The 25,329-nt window shown below is 45.6% G+C and overlaps 2 protein-coding genes across 3 annotated transcripts; both read left to right on the forward strand.

Moving 5' to 3' along the window:
• Positions 1 to 1,014: 1,014 nt before the first annotated feature.
• Positions 1,015 to 4,261, forward strand: LOC306750729 (adhesion G-protein coupled receptor G4-like; the record flags this gene model as incomplete). Its single annotated transcript, XM_079234199.1, has 3 exons — positions 1,015 to 1,108; positions 2,686 to 3,011; positions 3,974 to 4,261. The coding sequence occupies 3 exons, from the start codon at positions 1,015 to 1,017 to the stop codon at positions 4,259 to 4,261; spliced, it is 708 nt and encodes a 235-aa protein (XP_079090325.1).
• An 11,277-nt stretch (positions 4,262 to 15,538) lies between these two features.
• Positions 15,539 to 23,555, forward strand: LOC306750478 (adhesion G-protein coupled receptor G2-like). Of its 2 annotated transcripts, none has more exons than XM_079233908.1 (15): positions 15,539 to 16,365; positions 16,624 to 16,742; positions 16,851 to 16,987; positions 17,078 to 17,234; positions 17,777 to 17,932; positions 18,147 to 18,269; positions 18,736 to 18,781; positions 18,872 to 18,975; positions 19,304 to 19,428; positions 19,532 to 19,800; positions 19,891 to 19,990; positions 20,556 to 20,842; positions 20,964 to 21,065; positions 22,310 to 22,438; positions 22,515 to 23,555. In XM_079233908.1, exons 1-15 carry the CDS (start codon positions 16,293 to 16,295, stop codon positions 22,601 to 22,603), a joined length of 2,016 nt encoding a protein of 671 aa, XP_079090034.1. In that variant the 5' UTR covers positions 15,539 to 16,292; the 3' UTR covers positions 22,604 to 23,555. The 2 variants fall into 2 exon arrangements, with proteins under 2 accessions (XP_079090034.1, XP_079090035.1); XM_079233909.1 differs by having other exon boundaries at positions 16,645 to 16,742.
• The last annotated feature ends 1,774 nt before the right edge of the window (positions 23,556 to 25,329 follow it).

Genomic DNA, 25,329 nt, shown 5'->3' on the forward strand with positions numbered 1-25,329 from the left:
ACGGGTCGTTGCCGACCCCAACACAAGAGAAAGGTTAAGCCCTAACCCTAACCACTAATCCTATGTATTCTTTGAGTTGTGTTTAGAGGTTATACATGGGGATTATATATTATTGTAGCCCTGATTTTTATGTTTAATTTGATACCTAACATGTTTTTTCTTGGATTTATACCATGTTTTCTTCTTGACTTGTACAGAGTGACCTGACATACCAGATGAATTTAAATGTTGCACTAATCATGTGTTCATGAGAACAACAATACATCACAAGGTGATGAGTCATGTGAAAGAAAGGAACGATCTCAACAACCATCATCACCTGACTCACCTCAGCTTTGACATTTTAGCGTCTTTAAGAAACATCATAGTGTTTCGAAACCTTCCCAGCGCGAAACAGAAAACAGGGAAAGTTAGCGAGTAGCTGGTTCAGGAGCTACAAAGCCAGATATTTGAGACCCAAACGGAGCTGAGAGGAGACTGAATGCTGGACGTACACATGTCTAATGATTCAGAAACACGACTCCAAATGAATGATAATGTTGCTTTCTGTCTCCTTGATGATCACTTCATGTATGCGGGATACTGTTTCATCTACATTTAAAGCAGAAAGTGAGGTGTAGCCCATCGACATTATAAAGACGGCATGAGCAACAGTGGCCTCCAGCCTATGAAGGTCTGAAAGCGGTGTGGCGTAACCCGGTCCGGGTCCCCCCCTGCCCTGCAGCCAATCCGTGAGCGTAGACAAAGCCGCGCGCATTATTAGATCGTTTTAGTTTACCATCTGCAGGATAATTTGGGTGAAATCCCACGGCTGACACAATGATGCCCATATATCCACGTTTAGAAACACAGACGGGAAGGGAGGAACTTTTTCTCACAAAGCTTGAAATGCAATTTGAATATTTTCTAAACGAGCGACAGCGAAGCAGAGGTACATACACCCGAAACAAAACCGAAGAAAGAGGAAGATGACTATTGTCTTGTGCACTCACGTCACCTTGTGTTTCCAGGAAGATGCATGACCTTTGCTTTGAAGGAGGGTGGAGGTGGACGCATAATTTCCTCCTCGTCATCTGGCTTCTGGTGTTGGCAGCCACTCCACCCAAAGGTAAGTCGAGAAAAAGACATATAATGAGGCCATTAGCAAGATATAATTCCTTACCTCAATTTAATTTAATTGTTACCACCACATTATGATTCATTCGTAGGCAGTAATTAAATAATTGGGCCTTATTTTGGCCAAATCATTCACGTCTGCTGCCGCCTGCTTGCCCTGGTTCTTAATCGCTGTGTAGCATTATAGAGCGACTCTTTACTTAAGCTTTGTTTAAGCGAGGGGATGAGTTATCAACACATGCATTGCAAGGGATTAGTACACAGCAATTAGTGTTTCCAATTGATTAGTACCCTTGTTTCCGATAATGGACCGAACATATTTTTACACTTCTCAACGGTCTAATACCAGCGTCGTATCACGCTCGCTGAAACCCACAATGACGGCGGTTGGTTTGGTTTAGGCAACAGAATGACTTGGATAGTAAAAAATATCATCTGAGAAATACACAAGCTCCCCTTCAGTCAGGGACAGATCATCCAAAACATGCCACGCAGCGTTCGGTCCGAAAACATTCATTGTAATCACCTCAGTTTTTGTTGAACCGAAGCACCGTTGAGCTCAACCAGACAGTCGGTCCTGTAGTCCACGTTTAATGACAGTACACATCTGTCATTTTCCGCAGTAGATGTCACGAAGAAAGCACCGATATTACTTATTACCTTTAGGTAGAGTGGCCATCCATGTTGAGAAGCAGAGGGCTTTCTTGAAATCACCACAGACCAATTTAATTGTTCTTCCCATTGGTTGTTTTTTGTTGTAGCTGCACAATCTTTTCTTTTTTGTAGGTTAATCCTTATTTGTACATGGCAAACACCAGACATTGCCAAAACTTTACTTTTTGCCATGAATTGGCATAACTATTCTACACAAAGCTGCATAAAGGCGGCCTGTGATTGGAGGAGAGGTGATCTCATGAGCGTGCCGTGTTCTTATTAGAGGGGATTAGCATTCAATATGGAATGAGGGAGATCCAGTTTAGCTCTATAAAGGAGATGTTCCGGCTAATACAGAACAGTTGGCAACCCTACTGACAAAGTATCAACCCAGCATATATTTTATTTCCTCCATAGATCAAGCATCCGTATGGTAATGCTAGCTGAAAGAAACTAATTCACTGATTTGTAGGTAACTTAACATGGGTTGGTTGTGCTATTAGCTTAGCGTTGTGTAATAGCTCGGCTACACTAGCTAACATAAATGACTTAACTAAATCCTTTTCTTTGACGTGCCATTAATCAATATTTTATTTTAACTTTCATCTTGAAAAGAGTTAGCGACTATCTGGTGGAGTATTTAGCGGCTAAAGAGACAGATATTTCCCCCCAGGAGTTGGTGGAGACCAAAGCAGAGTGAATATGGACTTACATTTACCAGCTGGCCAGAAACATGATGCATTATAATGTTGCCTAGTGTCTGCTGTATGTGTAAATAGGCCTCTGTTAAATGTGATAACATGTCAGTATTGTGCTTACAATAAAAGTATTTTGGTCTTAGGTTTAACTCAAACCATGGAGACTCACTGCAGTGCAATGAAAGATATAAATCCTCATTTCTTTCGCCCGTTCCAGCGGAAGGCTATTTCCTGGGAGACACTAAGGCCGTATTAAATGGCTGTGAGGACCACTGGACCCTGCAGGACAGCGCCGCCATGCCGCCGCTCTTTCAGATGACTCTGTGTGTCGACATCCGCGTGGTGGTCCCCGGAGCCTGGGTGGCCTTCTCCTACAGCTCGGTCCACGCACCCAGACCGGAGCTGGGCCTGGAGGGCGACGACGAGGCGCTGTACGGGTGGCTGCTGAGAGTCCGACACAGATTTCCTATCCGGTTGTCCCCAAAACACTGGCACAGGGTGTGCCTGAGGCGGGACGTAGCAGGCAACTCCCTTGGCCTGGAGGTAATACTTAGTGTACTAGTACAGTGGAGGAGGGCGTATTCTGAGTTTAGTACATGTAACTCTAGGACACTAAGGTAAATGTCCTGAATCAAAAATGCTACTGAGGTTAAAGTACATGAGTATAGGGATACAAGTACTCACTACAGAACATTGGCCCCTGTGTGAGTGTTAACAAGTCTTAAACAGGTTTATTATTTTACTTAATTATTATTATTAATGGTGTGGTTAAATGCAGTGGAGCAAAACGTACAATATTTTCTGAATTGTGGTGGAGTAGAAGTACAACGTAGCATCACATTTGAATCCTCAAGTAAAAGAATACCTCTCATTTGTACTTTACGTTCCACCACTGCTATGGGGTGTACACAGCTACACGCAGCTACACACAGCTACACACACCTACACACACACAAAAATGCAAAGAGTATTTGCAAAAAATGGATTGTATACACGACTCAGGGAGTTTATCTTGCACAAATACCAGATGAAGTGGGCGGGGCTTGGAATGAAAGACAAAGCGACGCCTGTAATACAAACCGTTTGGACCGTTCAACCAAGTACGTGGAGTTGAGCTGAGTAAACTTTAGATTTTCCCAGCATAGTGAATCCATGACGATAGATACAACTCAAAGGGGACCAACAGTTTATTACAACTCTGCTCTTATTCGTGTAGTTTGGGCCTTCATACGTTATGGGGACATTGTAGGCCACTCCTTCTGGGAACATGGCGACATCAACACAATCAACTTTAGTCAAATTATCCTACCCTGCTTATTTGGATGTACAGTATAATGGAAAGCAAAGCAGGGTACTAATTTAATCTTTTGCAAATAAATTTGGCTAATCTGAGTGTGTACTTAAAACCTTTAGGATCATCTGAGCGCATTTCTTTCCCCCTTCAATGTGACCTTCCCAGCTTTAACAAACTCAGTAATCACACACAAGCTGTCTAAATGTTTCAGGTCGACGGGAGGATGGTGGCAGAGAGGACGGTCATCGCTGGGCCCATCCCCCCCGCCGGCTACCTTTGGCTGGGCTGCCGTCCCAGAGACCGGCCCCCGGGAGCCGCGCTCGGGACAGTGGAGCTGTACTTGTTCCGCATGTGGGCGGACCTGGGCCGCCACGGGCCCTGCGAGGACGGCACCGTGATTGGCTGGAATGCTCAGTACTGGGGCGTGACCAGTCCCAGGGGCCGACAGAGAGACCCCGCCCTCCTGTGTGGTGAGACGGACACGCATGAGCTCTTTTAGAGCTCTCCGAGCTGGGAGATTGTGCATGAATTACTTCCACTAACTCACTGCATCAATGACAGAATGCAACATTATCTTTTTTAATGTTTCAACATGTATTTGATGAATTTAAGGGACTTTAATTCTTGCTAAAACATACTGTAGCACTGCATGTTTCCAATTTGTCATATGGAATTAATACATTTCTAACCCAGTAGTTGTGCATGTTCTTAGAGCATGGTGGATGGTAGATGTTGAATGTTGCATGTGTTCATGTGTCCTGTAGACAACAGACGGTTGAGAGGTCGGGCTCGCGCTTACAGAAGCGTAACTGATGGTGTGTATTCATGTGACGCACACACTTCCATGCGTGTATTTGTCTCAATGCATTTGTGTATTTGTATGTGCTTCTATGTAGAGAGGGCAGAGAGAAGTACACAGAAAGGGAATACCATTTGATTGTCCTTTGCGATTTATTTGAACTCTTCAGAACCAATGTAGCTTCCAGACATCAAAATGTGCTTTTCAAGAAAGTCATCGCCAAAATGATCACGACAGTTACAGTCAGGATAACTTTATTTTACCATAATTGTTCTAATTTAGAGACTGCTTTGATAGAGAGACAGATAGAGCTGAGTAGAAGGACGTCTTGAGGCACAGAGGGGAAAACCTTAATTTACATTCACTGTTTCAGTGCCCACAAATGGATTTGGACGGTTATTCTCACGTCTACCTGGTGAGCAAGACAATAATATCCGATGAAATAATACTCTTAATCATCTCAATTACAGTGCCTCCTTCTGATTATGACTGAACATCTTTATTCCCTAATTTCTTTCTTTTTCCAGAGGTGCCTTCAAATACCTCAAGTCCTGTCATAGCAACGCCAACTGCAACTGCAGCTGCAAAAACACTTGCAGCCTCAACAACAACAACTGGAGCCCAAACTACAACAACTGCAACAACAACAACTGGAGCCCCAACAAAAACAATTAATGCCCCAACAACAACAACTGCAACAACCACAACTGGAGACCAAACAACTGCAGCCATAACAACAACAAACACAGCTTCAACAACAACAACTGGAGCCCCAACAACAATAACAACTGCAGCCCAAACAACAACAACTGCAGCTGCAACATCAAAAACTGTAGCCCCAACAACAACAATTGCGGCTGCAACAACAACTGCAGCCCCAACAACAACTGCGGCTGCAACAACAACTGCAGCCCCAACAACAACAACTCTAGCCCAAACAACATTAACTGCTGCCCGAACAACTGCAGCTGCAACAACGACAACTGGAGCTCCAATAACATCAACTGCAGCCCAAATAAGAACAACTGGAGCCCCAACAACAATAACAACTGCAGCCCCAACAACAACAACTGCAGCTACAACAACTGCAGCTACAACAACATCAACTGGAGGCCCAACAACAATAACAACTGCAGCCCAAACAACAACAACTGCAGCTACAACAACTGCAGCTACAACAACAGCTGCAGCCCCAACAACTGCTGCCCCAACCACAACAACTGCAGCTGCAACAAAAACACCTGCAGCCCTAACAACAACAACTGGAGCCCCAACTACAACAACTGCAACAACAACAACTGGAGACCCAACAACTGCAGCCTCAACAACAACAACTTTAGCTGCAACATCAACTGGAGCCCCAACAACAACAACTGCAGCCCCAACAACTGGAGCCCCAATAACAACAACTGCAGTCCAAACAACAACTGCGGCTGCAACAACAACTGTGGCTGCAACAACAACTGCAGCCCTAACAACTGCAGCAACTGGAGCCCCAACAACATCAACTGCAGCCCACAAAACAACAACTGGAGCCCCAACAACAATAACAACTGCAGCCCCAACAACAACAACTGCAGCGACAACAACAACAACTGCAGCTACAATAACAACAACTGGAGCCCCAACAACAATAACAACTGCAGCCCAAACAACAACAACTGCAGCTACAACAACAACAACTGCAGCTACAATAACAACAACTGGAGCCCCAACAACAACAGCTGCAGCCCCAACAACTGCTGCCCCAACCACAACAACTGCAGCTGCAACAAAAACACCTGCAGCCCCAACAACAACAACTGCAGCCCCAACTACAACAACTGCAACAACAACAACTGGAGCCCCAACAACTGCAGCCTCAACAACAACAACTTTAGCTGCAACATCAACTGGAGCCCCAACAACAACAACTGCAGCCCCAACAACTGGAGCCCCAATAACAACAACTGCAGTCCAAACAACAACCGCAGCCGCAACAACAACAACTGCTTCCCCAACCACAACTGCAGCCCCAACAACTGGAGCACCAACCACAACACCTGCAGCCCCAACAACAACAACTGGAGCCCCAGCTACAACAACTGCAGCTGCAACAACAACAACTGCAGCCCCAACAACTGTAGCTGCAACAACAACAACTGGAACACCAACAACAACTGCAGCCCCAACAATCGGAGCCCCAACAACTGCAGTCCAACCAACAACTGCAGCCGCAACAACAACAACAACTGCTTCCCCAACCACAACTGCAGCCCCAACAACAACAACAACTGCAGCTCCAACAACTGCTGCCCCAACCACAACACATGCAGCCCCAACAACAACTGGAGCCCCAGCTACAACAACTGCAGCTGAAACAACAACAACAACTGGAGCCCCAACAACAACAACAACTGGAGCCCAAACAACATTAACTGCTGCCCCAACAGCTGGAGCTGCAACAGCTCGAGCTGCAACAACAACAACTGCGGCTACAACAATAACAACTGGAGCCCCAACAACAACAACTGCTGCCCCAAAGACATCCGCTACCCCAACAACAACAACAACAACTGGAGCCCCAACAACAACAACTGCTGACGCAACCACATCCGATGCCCCAACAACAACAATAACTGGAGCCCCAACAACAACTACTACAGCGCCAACAACTGCGGGTGCAACAACAACAACTGGAGCCCTAACAACAATAACTGCCACCCCAACAACAACAACTGGAGCTACAACAGCAACAACTGGAGCCCCAACAACAACAAATGGAGCTGCAACAACAACAACAATTGGAGGCCCAACAACAATACCTGCAGCCCCAACAATAACAACTGGAGCCCCAACAACAACAACTGCTGCCCCAACCACAACTGCAGCCCCAACAACCGCAGCTGCAACAACAACAATTGGAGCCCCAACAACAACAACTACAGCCCAAACAACTGCAGTCCCAACAACAACAACTGCAACAACAACAACTGGAGCCCCAACAACAACAACTGCTGATGCAAACACATCCGATGACCCAACAACAACAATAACTGGAGCCCCAACAACAACTACTACAGCCCCAACAACTGCGGCTGCAACAACAACAACTGGAGCCCTAACAACAATAACTGCCGCCCCAACAACAACTGGAGCTACAACAGCAACAACTGGAGCCCCAACAACTGGAGCTGCAACAACAACAACTGGAGCCCCAACAACAACAACTGGAGCCCAAACAACATTAACTGCTGCCCCAACAACTGGAGCTGCAACAACAACAACTGGAGCTACAACAGCAACAACTGGAGCCCCAACAACAACTGGAGCTGCAACAACAACAACTGCGGCTGCAACAATAACAACTGGAGCCCCAACAACAACAACTGCTGCCCCAACCACAACTGCAGCACCAACAACCGCAGCTGCAACAACAACAATTGGAGCCCCAACAACTACAGCCCCAACAACAACAACTGCAGCCCCAACAACTGCAACAACAACAACAACTGCTGACGCAACCACATCCGCTACCCAAACAACAACAATAACTGGAGCCCCAACAACAACTACTACAGCCCCAACAACAACAACTGGAGCCCTAACAACAATAACTGCCGCCCCAACAACAACAACTGGAGCTACAACAGCAACAACTGGAGCCCCAACAACAACAACTGGAGCTGCAACAACAACAACTGCGGCTGCAACAATATCAATTGGAGCCCCAACAACAACAACTGCTGCCCCAACAACTGCAGTCCCAACAACTGCAGCCCCAACAACAACAACTGCAACAACAACAACTGGAGCTCCAACAACAACAACTGCTGACGCAACCACATCCGCTGCCCCAACAACAACAACTGCTGTCCCAACAACAACTGCCGCCCCAACAACAACAACTGCAGCCCCAACAACAACTGCAGCCCCAACAACAACTGCTTCCGCAACTGCAGCCCCAACAACAACAACTGCAACAACAACAACTGCATCCCCAACCACAACTGCAGCCCCAACAACAACAACTGCAGCTGCAACAACAACTGCATCCCCAACAACAACAATAACTGCAGCCCCAACAACAACAACTGCGGCAGCAACAACAACAATAACTGGAGCCCCAACAACAACTACTGCAGCCCCAACAACAACAACTGTGGCTGTAACAACAACAATAACTGGAGCCCCAACAACAACAACTGTAACAACAATAACTGGAGCCCCAACAACAACTACTACAGCCCCAACAACTGCGGCTGCAACAACAACTGGAGCCCTAACAACAAAAACTGCCGCCCCAACAACAACAACTGGAGCTACAACAGCAACAACTGGAGCCCCAACAACAACAACTGGAGCTGCAACAACTGGAGCCCCAACAACAACAACTGCAGCCCGAACAACAACAACTGGAGCCCCAACAACAACAACTGGAGCTGCAACAACAATCACAACTGGAGCCCCAACAACAACAACTGCTGCCCCAACCACAACTGCAGCCCCAACAACTGCAGCTGCAACAACAACAATTGGAGCCCCAACAACAACAACTGCTGCCCAAACCACATCCGCTGCCCCAACAACAACAACTGCAGCCCCAACAACAACAACTGCAGTCCCAACAACTGCAACAACAACAACTGAAGCCCCAACAACAACAACTGCTGACGCAACCACATCCGCTGCCCCAACAACAACAACTGCAGCCCCAACAACATCTGCAGCCCCAACAACAACTGCGGATGCAACAACAATAACTGGAGCCCCAACAACAACTACTGCAGCCCCAACAACTGTGGCTGCAACAACAACAACTGGAGCCCTAACAACAACAACTGCTGCCCCAACAACTGCCACCCCAACAACAACAACTGCAGCCCCAACCGCAACTGCAGCCCCAACAACAACAACTGCGGCTGGAACAACAACTGCATCCCCAACAACAACAATAACTGCAGCCCCAACAACAACAACTGCGGCAGCAACAACAACAATAACTGGAGCCCCAACAACAACAACTGCCGCCCCAACAACAACAATAACTGCAGCCCCAACAACAACTGCAGCCCCAACAACAACTGCTTTCCCAACCACAACTGCAGCCCCAACAACAACAGCTGCGGCTGCAACAACAACTGCATCCGCAACAACAACAATAACTGCAGCCCCAACAACTGCGGCTGCAACAACAACAATAACTGGAGCCCCAACAACAACTACTTCAGCAACAACAACTGCGGCTGCAACAACAACAACTGGAGCCCTAACAACAACAACTGCTGCCCCAACAACAACAACTGCCGCCCCAACAACAACTGGAGCCCCAACAACAACAACTGGAGCTACAACAACAACAACAACTAGAGCCCCGACAACAACAACTGGAGCTGCAACAACAACAACTGCGGCTGCAACAACAACAACAACTGGAGCCCCAACAACAACAACTGCCGCCCCAACAACAACAACAACTGCAGTCCCAACAACAACAACTGCAGCCCCAACAACAACAACAACTGGAGCCCCAACAACAACTGCTGACGCAACCACATCCGCTGCCCCAACAACAACAACTGCAGCTCCAACAACAACAACAACTGGAACCCCAACAACAACATCTGCGGCTGCAACAACAACAACTGGAGCCCCAACAACAACTACTACAGCCCCAACAACTGCGGCTGCAACAACAACAACTGGAGCCCTAACAACAATAACTGCCGCACCAACAACAACAATAACTGCAGCCCCAACAACAACTGCTTCCCCAACCACAACTGCAGCCCCAACAACAACAACTGTGGCTGCAACAACAACTACATCCCCAACAACAACAATAACTACAGCACAAACAACTTCTGCAGCCCCAACAACAACAACTGCGGCTGCAACAATAATAACTGGAGCCCCAACAACAACTACTGCAGCCCCAACAACTGCGGCTGCAACAACTGGAGCCCCAACAACAACAACTGCTGCCCCCACAACAACTGCCACCCCAACAACAACAATACCTGCAGCCCCAACAACAACTGCAGCCCCAACAACAACTGCTTCCCAAACCACAACTGCAGCCTCAACAACAACAACTGCAGCCCCAACAACAACAACTGCAACAACAACTGCATCCCCGACCACAACTGCAGCCCCAACAACAACAACTGCGGCTGCAACAACAACTGCATCCCCAACAACAACAATAACTGCAGCCCCAACAACAACTACTGCAGCCCCAACAACTGTGGCTGCAACAACAACAACTGGAGCCCCAACAACAACAATAACTGCAGCCCCAACAACAACTGCAGCCCCAACAACAACTGCTTCCCCAACCACAACTGCAACCCCAACAACAACAACTGGAGCCACAACAACAACAACAACAACTGCAGCCCCAACAACAACAACTGCGGCTGCAACAACAACAATAACTGGAGCGCCAACAACAACAACTGCAGCCCCAACAACTGCAACAACAACAACTGGAGCCCTAACAACAACAACTGCTGCCCCAACAACTGCCGCTCCAACAACAACAATAACTACAGCCCCAACAACAACTGCAGCCCGAACAACAACTGCTTCCCCAACCACAACTGCAGCCTCAACAACTGCAGCCCCAACAACAACTGCAGTTGCAACACCAACAACTGGAGCCCCAACAACAACAACTGCAGCACCAACAACAACAACAACTGGAGCCCCAACAACAACTGCAGCCCCAACAACTGCGGCTGCAACAATAACAACTGGAGCCCCAACAACAATAACTGCTGCCCCAACAACAACTGCAGCCCCAACAACTGCAGCTGCAACAATAACAACTGGAGCCCCAACAACAACAACTGCTGCTCCATCCACAACTGCAGCCCCAACAACAACAACTGCAGCGCCAACAACAACAACTGGACCCCAAACAACAACAGCTGCAGCCCCAACAACAACAACAACTGGAGCCCCAACAACAACTGCAGCCTCAACAACAACTGCTTCCCCAACCACAACTGCAGCCCCAACAACAACAACTGCGACTGCAACAACAACTGAATCCCCAACAACAACAATAACTGGAGCCCCTACAACAACTACTGCAGCCCCAACAACTGCGGCTGCAACAACAACAACAACAACAACAACTGGAGCCCTAACAACAACAACTGCAGCCCCAACAACAACTGCTTCCCCAACCACAGCTGCAGCCCCAACAACAACTGCAGCCCCAACAACAACTGCTGCAGCCCCAACAACTGCGGCTGCAACAACAACAATAACTGCAGCCCCAACAACAACTGCAGCCCCAACAACAACTGCTTCCCCAACCACAACTGCAGCCCCAACAACAACTGGAGGCCCAACAACAACTGCGGCTGCAACAACAACAACTGCAGCCCCAACAACTGTGGCTGCAACAATAACAACTGTAGCCCCAACAACAACTGCTGCCCCAAAAACAATAACTGCAGCCCCAACAACAACTGCAGTTGCAACAACAACTGGAGCCCCAACAACTGCAGCACCAACAACAACTGCAGCCCCAACAACAACAACAACTGCTTCCCCAACCACAACCGCAGCCCCAACAACAACTGCAGCTGCAACAACTGGAGCCCCAACAACAACAACTGCAGTTGCAACAACAACAACTGGAGCCATAACAACAACAACTGCTGCCCCAACAACAACTGCCGCCCCAACAACAACAATAACTGCAGCCCCAACAACAACTGCAGCCCCAACAACAACTGCTTCCCCAACCACAACTGCAGCCCCAACAACAACTGCAGCCCCAACAACAACTACTGCAGCCCCAACAACTGCGGCTGCAACAACAACAACAATAACTGCAGCCCCAACAACTGCCGCCCCAACAACAACAATAACTGCAGCCCCAACAACAACTGCAGCCCCAACAACAACTGCTTCCCCAACCACAACTGCAGCCCCAACAACAACTGGAGGCCCAACAACAACTGCGGCTGCAACAACAACAACTGCAGCCCCAACAACAACAACTGCAGCCCCAACAACTGTGGCTGCAACAATAACAACTGTAGCCCCAACAACAACTGCAGTTGCAACAACAACAACTGCTGCCCCAACCACATCTGCTGCCCCAAAAACAATAACTGCAGCCCCAACAACAACTGCAGTTGCAACAATAACAACTGGAGCCCCAACAACTGCAGCACCAACAACAACAACTGGACCCCAAACAACAACATCTGCAGCCCCAACAACAACGACAACTGGAGCCCCAACAACAACTGCAGCCCCGACAACTGCGGCTGCAACAATAACAACTGTAGCCCCAACAACAACTGCTGTCCTAACAACAACAACAACAACTGCTGCTCCAACAACTGCAGCCCCAACAACTGCAGCAGCAACAATAACAACTGGAGCCCCAACAACAACAACTGCTGCTCCATCCACAACTGCAGCCCCAACAACAACTGCTGCCCCAACAACAACTGCAGCCCCAACAACAACAACAACAACAACAACAACAACAACTGCTTCCCCAACCACAACCGCAGCCCCAACAACAACTGCAGCTGCAACAACAACAACTGGAGCCCCAACAACTGCAGTTGCAACAACAACAACTGGAGCCCTAACAACAACAACTGCTGCCCCAACAACAACAACTGCCGCCCCAACAACAACAATAACTGCAGCCCCAACAACAACTGCAGCCCCAACCACAACTGCAGCAACAACAACTACTGCAGCCCCAACAACTGCGGCTGCAACAACAACAATAACTGCAGCCCCAACAACAACTGCAGCCCCAACAACAACTGCAGCCCCAACAACAACTGCTTCCCCAACCACAACTGCAGCCCCAACAACTGGAGGCTCAACAACAACTGTGGCTGCAACAACAACAACAACTGCAGCCCCAACAACAACAACTGCAGCCCCAACAACTGTGGCTGCAACAATAACAACTGTAGCCCCAACAACAACTGTAGTTGCAACAACAACAACTGCTGTCCCAACAACAACAACAACTGCTGCTCCAACAACTGCAGCCTCAACAACTGCAGCAGCAACAATAACACCTGGAGCCCCAACAACAACTGCTGCTCCATCCACAACTGCAGCCCCAACAACAACTGCTGCCCCAACAACAACTGCAGCCCCAACAACAGCGACAACTGGAGCCCCAACAACTGCGGCTGCAACAATAACAACTGGAGCCCCAACAACAACAACTGCAGCCCCAACAACTGAAGCTGCAACAATAACAACTGGAGCCCCAACAACAACTGCAGCCCCAACAACAACAACTGCTTCCCCAACAACAACTGCAGCCCCAACAACAACAACTGCAGTTTCAACAGCAACAACTGGAGCCCCAACAACAACAACAACAACAACGACAACTGGACCCCAAACAACAACAACTGCTGTCCCAACAACAACAATAACTGCTGCCCCAACAACAACAACAACTGCAGCCCCAACAACTGCAGCTGCAACAATAACAACTGGAGCCCCAACAACAACAACTGCTGCTCCATCCACAACTGCAGCCCCAACAACAACAACTGCTTCCTCAACCTCAACTGCAGCCCCAACAACAACTGCAGCTGCAACAACAACAACTGGAGCCCCAACAACAACAACTGCTGTCCCAACAACAACAACTGCTGCCCCAACAACTGCAGCCCCAACAACTGCGGCTGCAACAACAACAACTGCAGCCCCAACAACAACAACTGGAGTCCCAACAACAACTGCTGCCCAAACCACAACTGCTGCCACAACAACAACAACTGGAGCCCCAACATTAACAACTGCAGCCCCATCAACAACAACTGCGGCTGCAACAACAACAACTGCTGCCCCAACAACAACTGCAGCCCCAACAACAGCGACAACTGGAGCCCCAACAACAACTGCAGCCCCAACAACTGCGGCTGCAACAATAACAACTGGAGCCCCAACAACAACTGCAGCCCCAACAACAACAACTGCTTCCCCAACAACAACTGCAGCCCCAACAACAACAACTGCAGTTTCAACAGCAACAGCTGGAGCCCCAACAACAACAACTGCAGCACCAACAACAACAACAACTGGACCCCAAACAACAACAACTGCTGTCCCAACAACAACAATAACTGCTGCCGCAACAACAACAACAACAACTGCAGCCCCAACAACTGCAGCTGCAACAATAACAACTGGAGCCCCAACAACAACAACTGCTTCCTCAACCTCAACTGCAGCCCCAACAACAACTGCAGCTGCAACAACAACAACTGGAGCCCCAACAACAACAACTGCTGTCCCAACAACAACAACTGCAGCCCCAACAACTGCGGCTGCAACAACAACAACTGCAGCCCCAACAACAACAACTGGAGTCCCAACAACAACTGCTGCCCAAACCACAACTGCTGCCACAACAACAACAACTGGAGCCCCAACATTAACAACTGCAGCCCCATCAACAACAACTGCGGCTGCAACAACAACTGCTGCCCCAACCACATCGGCTGCCTCAACTACAACAACTGCGGCCGCAACAACAACAACTGGAGCCCCAACAACTGCGGCTGCAACAGCAACAACTGGAGGCCCAACAACAACAACTGCTGTCCCAATCATAATAACTGTTGATTCAACAACAACAACAACTGGAGCCCCAACAACAACGACTGGAGCCCCATCAACAACAACTGCAGCCCCAACAACAACAACTGGAGCCCCAACATTAACAACTGCTGCCCCAACAACAACTGCGGCCGCAACAACTGGAGCCCCAACAACTGCAGCTGCAACAACAACAACTGGAGCCCCAACATTAACAACTGCTGCCCCAACAACAACAACTGCGGCCGCAACAACTGGTGTCCCAACAACAACAACTGCAGCCCCAAAAACAACAACTACACCTACACCTTCAATCAATAAAACAACAGAGTACAACATAACTACAGTTACACCTTCAACCAATCACACAACAAATGTAAATATAACTACAGTCACACCTTTACTAAATGACACAACATACAATGACACTACAGTAACACCTTCGACAAATCAAACAACAGAGTACAATGTAACTACAGTAACACCTTCAACCAATCACACAACAAATTGCAATATAACTACTGCTACACCTTCAATCAATAAAACAACAGAGTGTAACATAACTACAGTTACACCTTCAACCAATCAAACAACAAATTTCAATATAACTACAGTCACACCTTCACTAAATTACACAACATACAATGGAACTACAGTAACACCTTCGACAAATCAAACAACAGAGTACAATGGAACTACAGTAACACCTTCAACCAATCACACAACAAGTTTCAATATAACCACAGTCACACCTTCACTAAATGACACAGCATACAATGGAACTACAGTAACACCTTTGACAAATCAAACAACAGAGTACAATGGAACTACAGTAACACCTTCAACCAATCACACAACAAGTTTCAATATAACCACAGTCACACCTTCACTAAATGACACAGCATACAATGGAACTACAGTAACACCTTCGACAAATCAAACAACAGAGTACAATGGAACTACAGTAACACCTTCAACCAATCACACAACAAATTTCAATACAACCACAGTCACACCTACACTAAATGACACAACATACAATGGAACTACAGTAACACCTTCGACCAATCACCCTTCTGCATCCACCAACAACTTAATTGTACAAGGAGCAGTTCCAGCTCAGATTAACACCACTACGTCAATGGTTCCCTTGACTTCTTCGACAACAACTGTCCAAACCAGCCCGCTTACAACGACAATCACAACACAACCTGGTATGTATAGTTTAAAGTTTGGGGGATACAATTGGCTTAAAGAAGCTTGCTTTTCTGAAAGCTTAAAAGTAAAACATTTTTGAAGCACAGTCCATGTGTCCATTAATAAAGGCATCATAAGAATATCTTTTTTTACTGCTTTAGTTCCGCTTTGATAGAACGCTTCTGTTTTTTTTAATCTAATTTATCAATATAATGACCACCATATATGAATAATTGTTTTTAATGACTTGACAACTTGCTGTCCTGCTTACTAAGGTACAGGAACTACCTCCACAGCCACCTCAGAGACAACTACAACCCAACAGGCCCAGGAGGAACAAGCAGACCAGCTGCTGAATCAAACACAGGATGCGTCTCAGCTCAATTCCTCCCAGGTGACGCTACTGATGTATTGAAGTCGTAGACACTTTTTTGTTGTTGCATGAAACAAAGATTTTGTGTAATTCTTCAAAGTAAACTTCCTTATTTGATTGATATTGCAGGTGTCACAGTTGGTGGGAAACTTAGAGAAGCTTCTGGATGGCCCCACGGTCTCTCAGGCTCTGGGACAAAAGGCCGTCAACGTAATAAGCAACCTGATGGAAGGTGACTCCGTGGCCCTGTCTGTGTCTTCTGACAGGTACAACTCACACAGCCCACATGGACAACAACCACATATTCCCATACGTTTGATTTTTCTAAGATGTTTTGTCTTCGGTCCTTCATACAGGCTGATTCGTCTGGTGGATAATCTGGGTCTTAAACTCGTCGTCAATGGGGACAATGAGATCGTCTCTTCAGGGTCGCTGGTTTTGGCAGTGAAGGAAGTCGATGGGACGAACTTTCCAGTTACATCCGTTGACATTTTCAACACTGATAATGTCCAGGTAGATTTGAATTTCAGCATCTGTTCTCACTGCTTTTCGTGAGACACAATGGGTTTCATGCAAGAAGTCTGACGAACAGATCGTACGAATGAGTGATTTAAGGAAATTCTTGTCACGTACTTGGAATTCTCTCTTCAACACAATTCAAGGATGGTCCAGACATGTCGCAAGTCTGCCTTTCTCCACAGGGAAGAAACTATTCTGTTCATCATATCATAATTCTTTATTCTTCCTTTTACTTACTTAAAAAAAATAATGAAACTCCCCCTCAAAAAGAGGAAAGGATGTAGCCTGTTACAACGTTTTTAGGAGCAATTATTAACTAATGATTAAATCACATAGACGTGCACCCGCTTATGAACAAGTGGCATTCATTATGTTGAAATTAGCAAATTATGACAAGTTTGTGACACTTGTACGCTCCAATTTTTTTCAAATGCAACTACTGAGGCATAACGTGACCTTAATGATGACGAGAGACAACAAAAATAAGGAAGTGCTAAACTTTTACATTGACCTTTTGTTAACTTTTTTGTGTCCAGATCCGTTCCCTCGGTAGATTCCGGTCCAAGAGGTCTGGATCTGCTCTGGGGTCTGTAGTCTTGCCCTCCTCCCTCACCAATGGGCTCAGTCTTGAGCAGCAGAAGGAGGCCAGCAGGGTCCAGTTCACCTTCTACACCAAATCTGCCTTCTTCCAGGTATTTTTGCATCATCACATTGTCTCATTGTCATCTCTTACAGATTGCTTTACAGAACATGGCAGTATTTATTGGTGCTTTCAATGATTTATAAGCCACCTTTTGAACTTTTCTCAGATATGTCCAACATTAGTTGTTTAATCTTAAACCAGGTTTAGTTAAACAGAAAAGGAAATAGCTGTGACATGATTGTCTTTGTATTTTTTTGTTACAGGATGCAGCACTAGATAACAACACCCTTGTGAGTCCAGTCCTGGCTGCCAGTGTGGCCAATCTATCAATTAGCAATCTGACAGAGAACATTCAGTTTACCATCCGAAACATCGACCCCATACACGTGAGTGTGCACACATGATCCCATTTATCCAGAGAGGAATCTCACACCACTCAAATGCCCGCCCTGGTCTCCTAAAAATGAATTCCATGTTGCATAATAGGACGGCATGGATGCAAAATAAGACTTTCACCCAAGACACTTTTGTTTTTGTCCCATGTGAAAAGAAAAGTCTATGTTGACTTTAAGCCAAACTATTATCTTTTACTAAACTTAACCAAGTAGTTTTGTTGCATTATGTTTAGTTTCAGTTCACAATTTCAACCTTGTGTTCAAAACTGGGACTGTACTCCTTGAAAGAATAGGTTTACTTAACACATTTAACATATGTTTTGTGATGGTTGAATGCCATAAGTAATTGCATTTCTTGGTCATAAAAAATAAAGTAGTTTTAGATTGAACAGATTATATTGACAGATCCCTCAAACTTCCTCTGTGGTGCTTTTCTTCTTCCAATTTGTTCTAGCAGGAAAACTACACCGCCTCCTGTGCATTTTGGCACACGAATCAGAATGGTGAGTGTGTGCACGCTAAACCGAGTGGGTCAAGCTGGTTACATTTGCACAGGAATGAATATCCCTGTTTGTTGTGCGTCTCTGGTTCAGGTGGCGGAGGACACTGGAGCTCTGCTGGCTGCTTTGTTGTCAAATCCACAACAGAAGAAACAACCTGCAGCTGCAACCATCTCACATCCTTCGCAATTCTGCTGGTTTGTGTGCATTTTTGTTGATCTGTGTGTGACATATTGACGATGACCTGCACGGTGGTGTAGTGGCGAGCATGGTGGCCTCACAGCAAGAGGGTGTGGAGTTTGCACATCACTCTTAAATTGCCCTTACATAGCTGTGCATGGTTGTCTGTCTATGTATTGGCGATCTGGCCACCTGTACAGGGTGAACCCTGCCTTTGCCCGGCTATATTAACAGTATCAATAATGTCGTATGAACATGTTAAAGAAACAACAGAACTGACTCTTTTTCCACATGGCTGTTGTACAATGTGCACTCATTGTATATTTGTGTGTTTCCTGAACACAGGATTTGTCCAGAGACGTAACGATTGACCCTAAGCATGCGCAAATCCTTACTTTCATCACCTACATCGGCTGTGGAATCTCTGTCTTTTTCCTGGCTCTCACCTTGCTGACATATCTGTTATTTCCGTAAGAATCAACATCTTTGCCAAGACTACTTGAATCTGAGCTTCAACGTCAAGGTTCCAATGAAAGCAATGCATGCGTATCCTAACAAACTCTTTGTATTCAGCAAACTGCTGCGGGATATTCCTGCCAAGATCCTGGTCCAGCTCTGCCTGTCCCTCCTCCTCCTCAACCTGGTCTTCCTCCTGGACGGCTGGCTGGCGCTCTACCCGGCCATCGGGCTCTGCATTAGCACCGCCTTCTTCCTGCACTACTTCCTGCTGACATCGTTCACCTGGGCGGGGCTCGAGGCCCTGCACATGTACCTGAGCATCGTCCGGGTGTTCACCCCCTACCTCAGCAGATACATGCTCAAGTTCTCCCTGGTGGGGTGGGGTGGGTAACACTCGGCTCCCAATCGTCAAGATTGTTTTAAATGGATACAAGGAGACGGTTCTGCTGATTAACATCCTGGTCTTTTTGCAGGCATTCCTCTTCTCGTGGTGATAGTTGTAATAGCAGTGGACAAAGACAACTATGGCCTGGTCACATACGGAAAATACACAGATGGCACTTCAGACGACTTGTAAGTCACGCTTAAATCTTAGTAACCTTTTGTAAACACAGATTCGTGTTTGAATTGAGCAAGCAGTACAAGGCGTTTCCTCTAACCGAGCTACACGTGTATTATTAATAAGAGATGCTCGATCTGTTCACAGGTTTTGTTTTATTTATGCCCGAGCGTAGAGCAGCGGTTAGACAGCGGCCAGGGATCTAATATATAAATGCAGTAATAAAAGAGAACTTTTAACTGGAAAGGAAACAGTTGAAATGTAGTACAGATGCCTCAATATCACCAACATAGGCAACAATACTATCAGCGAAAAGACTGGCTACATATATGTATATACATATATATACACAGTTATTAATTCTTGCAATCTGTGTCACCGGTTCCGATTCTGTAAAATCGAAAAAAATCAATTAGTGCACTAAAACAAGATCCAACAATGAAGGAAAATTAACGTTCCTTTTAGAAGAGTAAAAGTACACCTTAGTCGACACGAACAACCACTTAGAAGACAGCAAGCAATGCGCTATTTTTGGTTGTTAAATATATATTTGAACTGTTCTGTGTCTTTATCCTGTAGCTGTTGGCTGCGTAACGACATTGCCTTCTATGTGGGCGTGGTGGCCTACTTCCTCCTGATCTTTGCTCTGTGCCTGCTGGTCTTCATCGTCGTTATGATCCAGCTGTCCCGGATCAAAAGGCAGAACCCCCAGAACCAGCCTCCCAACAGAGGCGTGATGACGGACATGCGCAGCATCGCCGGCCTCATCATTCTGCTGGGCCTCACCTGGGGGTTCTCCCTGTTCGCCTGGGGGCCCCTCTACCTACCCTTTGTCTACCTCTTCACCATATTCAACTCTCTGCAAGGTGAGACTTGGATGAACGCACTGGTTCTCTTGTTAGGATGAAGCTGATATGGTTTTATCCAAATTACCCAAACCATAATCTGCACATGTACCCTAAAAGCAGTTTAATTTGTCCTGTTCAGGATTTCTGGTCTTCGTTTTCCACTGTGCGGTGAAGGAGAGTGTCCGCAGGCAGTGGAGAACGTATCTTTGCTGCGGGAAACTGCGATTGCCTGAGAACTCCGGTAGGTTCCTCTACCTCTGATCATTTTAATGGACACACGAGGGCTCTTCATCATGGGATACATTTAAGTAGAAAGGGATTAACTGCACGTTCATGAATAAATACATATTAGAATCTGGAAAAAGGTTCTGCTTTTACGTGCAGAATTTGCCTGATAATCATGACATTTTTAGTTTTCTTCAGTCTCAAAGTAATCCAGTAATAGTCATCTGTACATTCACAGGGGCACGGCAAACCAGAACAGCTAATAGCTAGTTCCTCATTACGTTTAATGTTCCCAATTTGCCAAAATGTAGACATAAAATAAACAGGGCTTACCTTTTAAAAACCAATCCCCCCAATAGGGGGGCAGACTGAGCGATTGTTTTATAAAACTGTAAATCATAGCTTGTTTTAAGGAGAAAAAAAAGACCAAACTACTGTATTTGGATGTATTGAACACCATAAGTAATATACAAGTGAAATATATGGTTTGGTACATGAGCAAATTCAAATGTCACAGATGTGCCCCAATGCAAATTTTGGAGACCTCGTCTCAATGTTCTAAACCCTCTCTAACTTTGTTCTGCTTCACTTTATCAAAGTCAACCTTTGCAGAGAGAATGTTCAATTATTGTGTTATGATTTGGGTTAGAGAATGTTCACATATTGTGTTATGATTTGGGCTAGAGAATGTTCACATATTGTGTTATGATTTGGGTTAGAGAATGTTCACATATTGTGTTATGATTTGGGCTAGAGAATGTTCACATATTGAGCTATGATTTGGGTTAGAGTTGGACCTTACAGCTGCATCATTTCAAAGAAAGAATCATCCTGAAAGTGATTTTTTTAAAGGCGGACCTGACACCTTTTAATTTTTTGCTGTGTGTCATCTCCATTTACTCTTAACCAGTAACATATATACTGATATTTACACATCTGAACAAAATCTCACATGTGTACCTTTTACTATAACCAACATTATTCAAATAGTCCTAGTGGTTGCAGAGATGCACCCTTTTTAGTCTGGGTATGGAATTTCCGAGGAAAGGGCCTAACAATCGGTTGGTTTTGAAAAGGTAAGTTGTAGCGCACAGTTTATTAACCCAATAAATCTGTAGCATTATGGGAAATGTAGTTCCAAAATTATCAATGCTACAATGCTAACATGAACTGTTGCGAATGTTAAAGAATATTAATATGAAAACATATGTTGAGTCGACCCAACTGACACAAGGTTTGGTCATACACACTTTTCTGCAGATTGGAGTCGAACGGCCACCCAGAACAACAACAACAACCGGGGTATGTCTGTCACAACGGCAACCACCTCAGCTCCCCACCTCACCTCCAGAAGCTCCTCCGTCATCAGCGACGTCACCACCGGCAGCGGTACGCGCGTTGGCAGCTTTTTAATGTCCGATCTGCATTTATAGCTTTTCTAACCCTGTTGTCGTCTCCCCCACAGACTCTGTGTTCACGGACAGCGGCATCTCTGACGGCTCCAACAGCGACGTGCTCCTCAACGAGAGTCACAGCAGGAATCTGTCGCTGTGAGGTCGAGGCCCGCCGGTTGAGCCACGCATGCTTTTGTGATCACAAGGACGATCGAATCTGAGAGAGATCAGTAGACACAAAACTAATCCCAGGAGTGGACGCTCCTCAGTGTTAAGCAAGGTGAAGGTGCAATGAAGGACAGAAGAAGTGAGACTGAAGAACCTTTATGCGAGGATCATTTCACTTGATGCCTTTTCTATGTTAACAGTAGAATACATGAATACAGAAATAATGCAATAGACTTGTAGGACTCGATCAGAAGCTGTGTTTCTGACTGAAAAGTGTATTGTTGCCGCTGTGACTCGATGGTGGTGCAGACACTGTTTTGCTTGTTTCAAAGCTATCAGCAGTGTTACTGTAAATAATACATATTTCTATATGTAGATTATTGTGAGGCTATTTTGCTGTATTTTTGTATATTTTCTTTTTTCACAAAACATGAATGGAAAAAAAATGAAGATATTTCTAGCGTGTTAAAATAAAAACGGTTCACAAACGGTTCACAACGTTTTAGCAAAGTTTTCGCTGTGAACGCAGCTTAATTTAAATGTGCCTGCTGGCAGTAGTATACAAATACATATATACTTATGAGGATATATGCACTGTATGCGCGTATGTATCATGTACTATATATGTGTATATACATGAATGTGTAGATTACCATATAACTAGGAGTTTGATTATGTGTATGGGCGGATTCCCAAGGTCCTCTGGGAAATAATGCTCAACCTTCAGTAGAGACAAGGTGGATTGAAGGAACGGCGGTTCTAGACCATTTCAAATGGGGGCCGCTGGGTTCACGTGCGACTGTTAGATCGTTGGTGTATCAGAGAATATGTAATTAAGTGTAAAAGACGTGAGGTGTGCTGGAGCATGACTAAGAGAGGACACACATTGCTCAATGCCCTTGTGCAAGAACACATGCATATCAAGAGAGAGATGAGATAATTAAAACTTCCACTCCTCACCTGTCGAATTTGTCTTTTTTTTCCGTGGGAGCCAGAGAGTTCCACATCTCCATGACATCTCTACATCTTTAATCAAACCCACCGATCATGCTCCCAGCAGACCTCCCCTCTCCTCGACGCGTTGCGTAACCTTCAGCGGAGCATCATCATCATCATCATCATCATCATCATCATCATCATCATCATCATCACAGCCTGTGAGGGCCCGGCCCCGGAGGCTGGCAGCAGTTAGCTATTAAAAAGTTTTACACATATTCAAAGAGGCCCCAGCAGCACGACCTCTAACGACCTCTAACGAGAGCCGGAGGAGAACGCGCGCTGTGTGAATAATGGAGAGGCAACTATTTGAATTCTTCTTTAAATAACCATCAATCTGACTATTGTTGTTATCCCGAATGTTTTGGGCTTTCTTTAGAAGCTCAAATATCGTATCTTATTATAGTATCAGCTTGATACTGTACTCAAACATATACACATTCTTAATTGTATGAGAATATCACAAGGTGATGTGCATGTTCATGAGTAGCCAATTTAGCATATCACATATTTCCTTGTTTAGTGTAATAACAAGGTTTTATGGGTGTAGGAAGGGTTCTCTTCAACTTCAACTCTTCTTATTGCTGTTACTATATGAAGGTAGATTTATGTCTTTATTACGCCCAAAAAAAATGTTTTGAGAGCAAATTTTTTGAACAAAGATTTTGGGATTTCAGCCAAACATTCTAGTTTCATAAGCAAAACTAACAAATCATTAACTAACAAATGAGTAATGTACGTAATAAAGACCCACACCTACCTCCATACTACGACACGGAGTCTTTTTATAGGAAGTGGACGTACTCACCGTGACTGAAGCCTCAGGTTAGGCTCTCTGCCGGCCGCCATCTTGGTTTTTTTCTACAACCAGAAGTGACGTGAGAAGTTGGAGGTGGGGAGAACCGAACGAACGATTAAGACATTAGTAGGGGACCAAAAAGGTTTACATTAGTGTATTATTATTATTGCATGGTTCCTTGTGGAGTGTAGTTTAACAGATCAGCTGATTAAATCAACACATCATCAGTCGACAAAAAACAACTTTTTGCTGGTGAAATAAAGGAACATGAAACACATGGATTACACTGTGTTATCATTAAGAGCATCCAATACAACTCTTCTGGTATGAATAAATACATTATTGACTGAAGGATTATTTAAATACAACCTGCAGGCGCACACATCGTCCACCAGATGTCAGCGTAGCCCCACTCCTCTAAACGCATCACAGCCGCTCATGTTCACACAGGGGAAGAACAGCAGAGGCCTCTGTAACACTTTGTGTGTCACTGCCACCGCATATAAAACAAGTATATCGCTACAATTTAACAATGGAGTGGTTAAAAGCAGGAAACTGCCCCAAAACAACAGATTTACGTGATCCGTAAACCTTCTAGACTTTTCATGTGCAGGTCTGACTCTTGAGCTCAGAGTCGTAGTTTCTTCAGATGCAGATGGATTTTAGTTACGGTGACTGATTTTCCTGCAGATTTAACTTGACACGTCAGTCAGGGGGGGCGCTTTTTAATTTGAATTATTTTCTTGTTTGGAATTGTAATTATATTTGAAGGTTAACTTTTAGTGCATCTGTGTGGCTTATACACGCCTTTATCGCCTCTTTATAACGACGGATGTGTGGGTGAAAGAGAGAAGTGATACACGTTTTTTAACGATTGACGTTTTATTTCTAAATGGATGCTTTAGGGTTCATCTCAGTGTGTG

Source organism: Taurulus bubalis, assembly GCF_910589615.1.
Source record: "Taurulus bubalis genome assembly, chromosome: 18".
NCBI lineage: Eukaryota > Metazoa > Chordata > Actinopteri > Perciformes > Cottidae > Taurulus > Taurulus bubalis.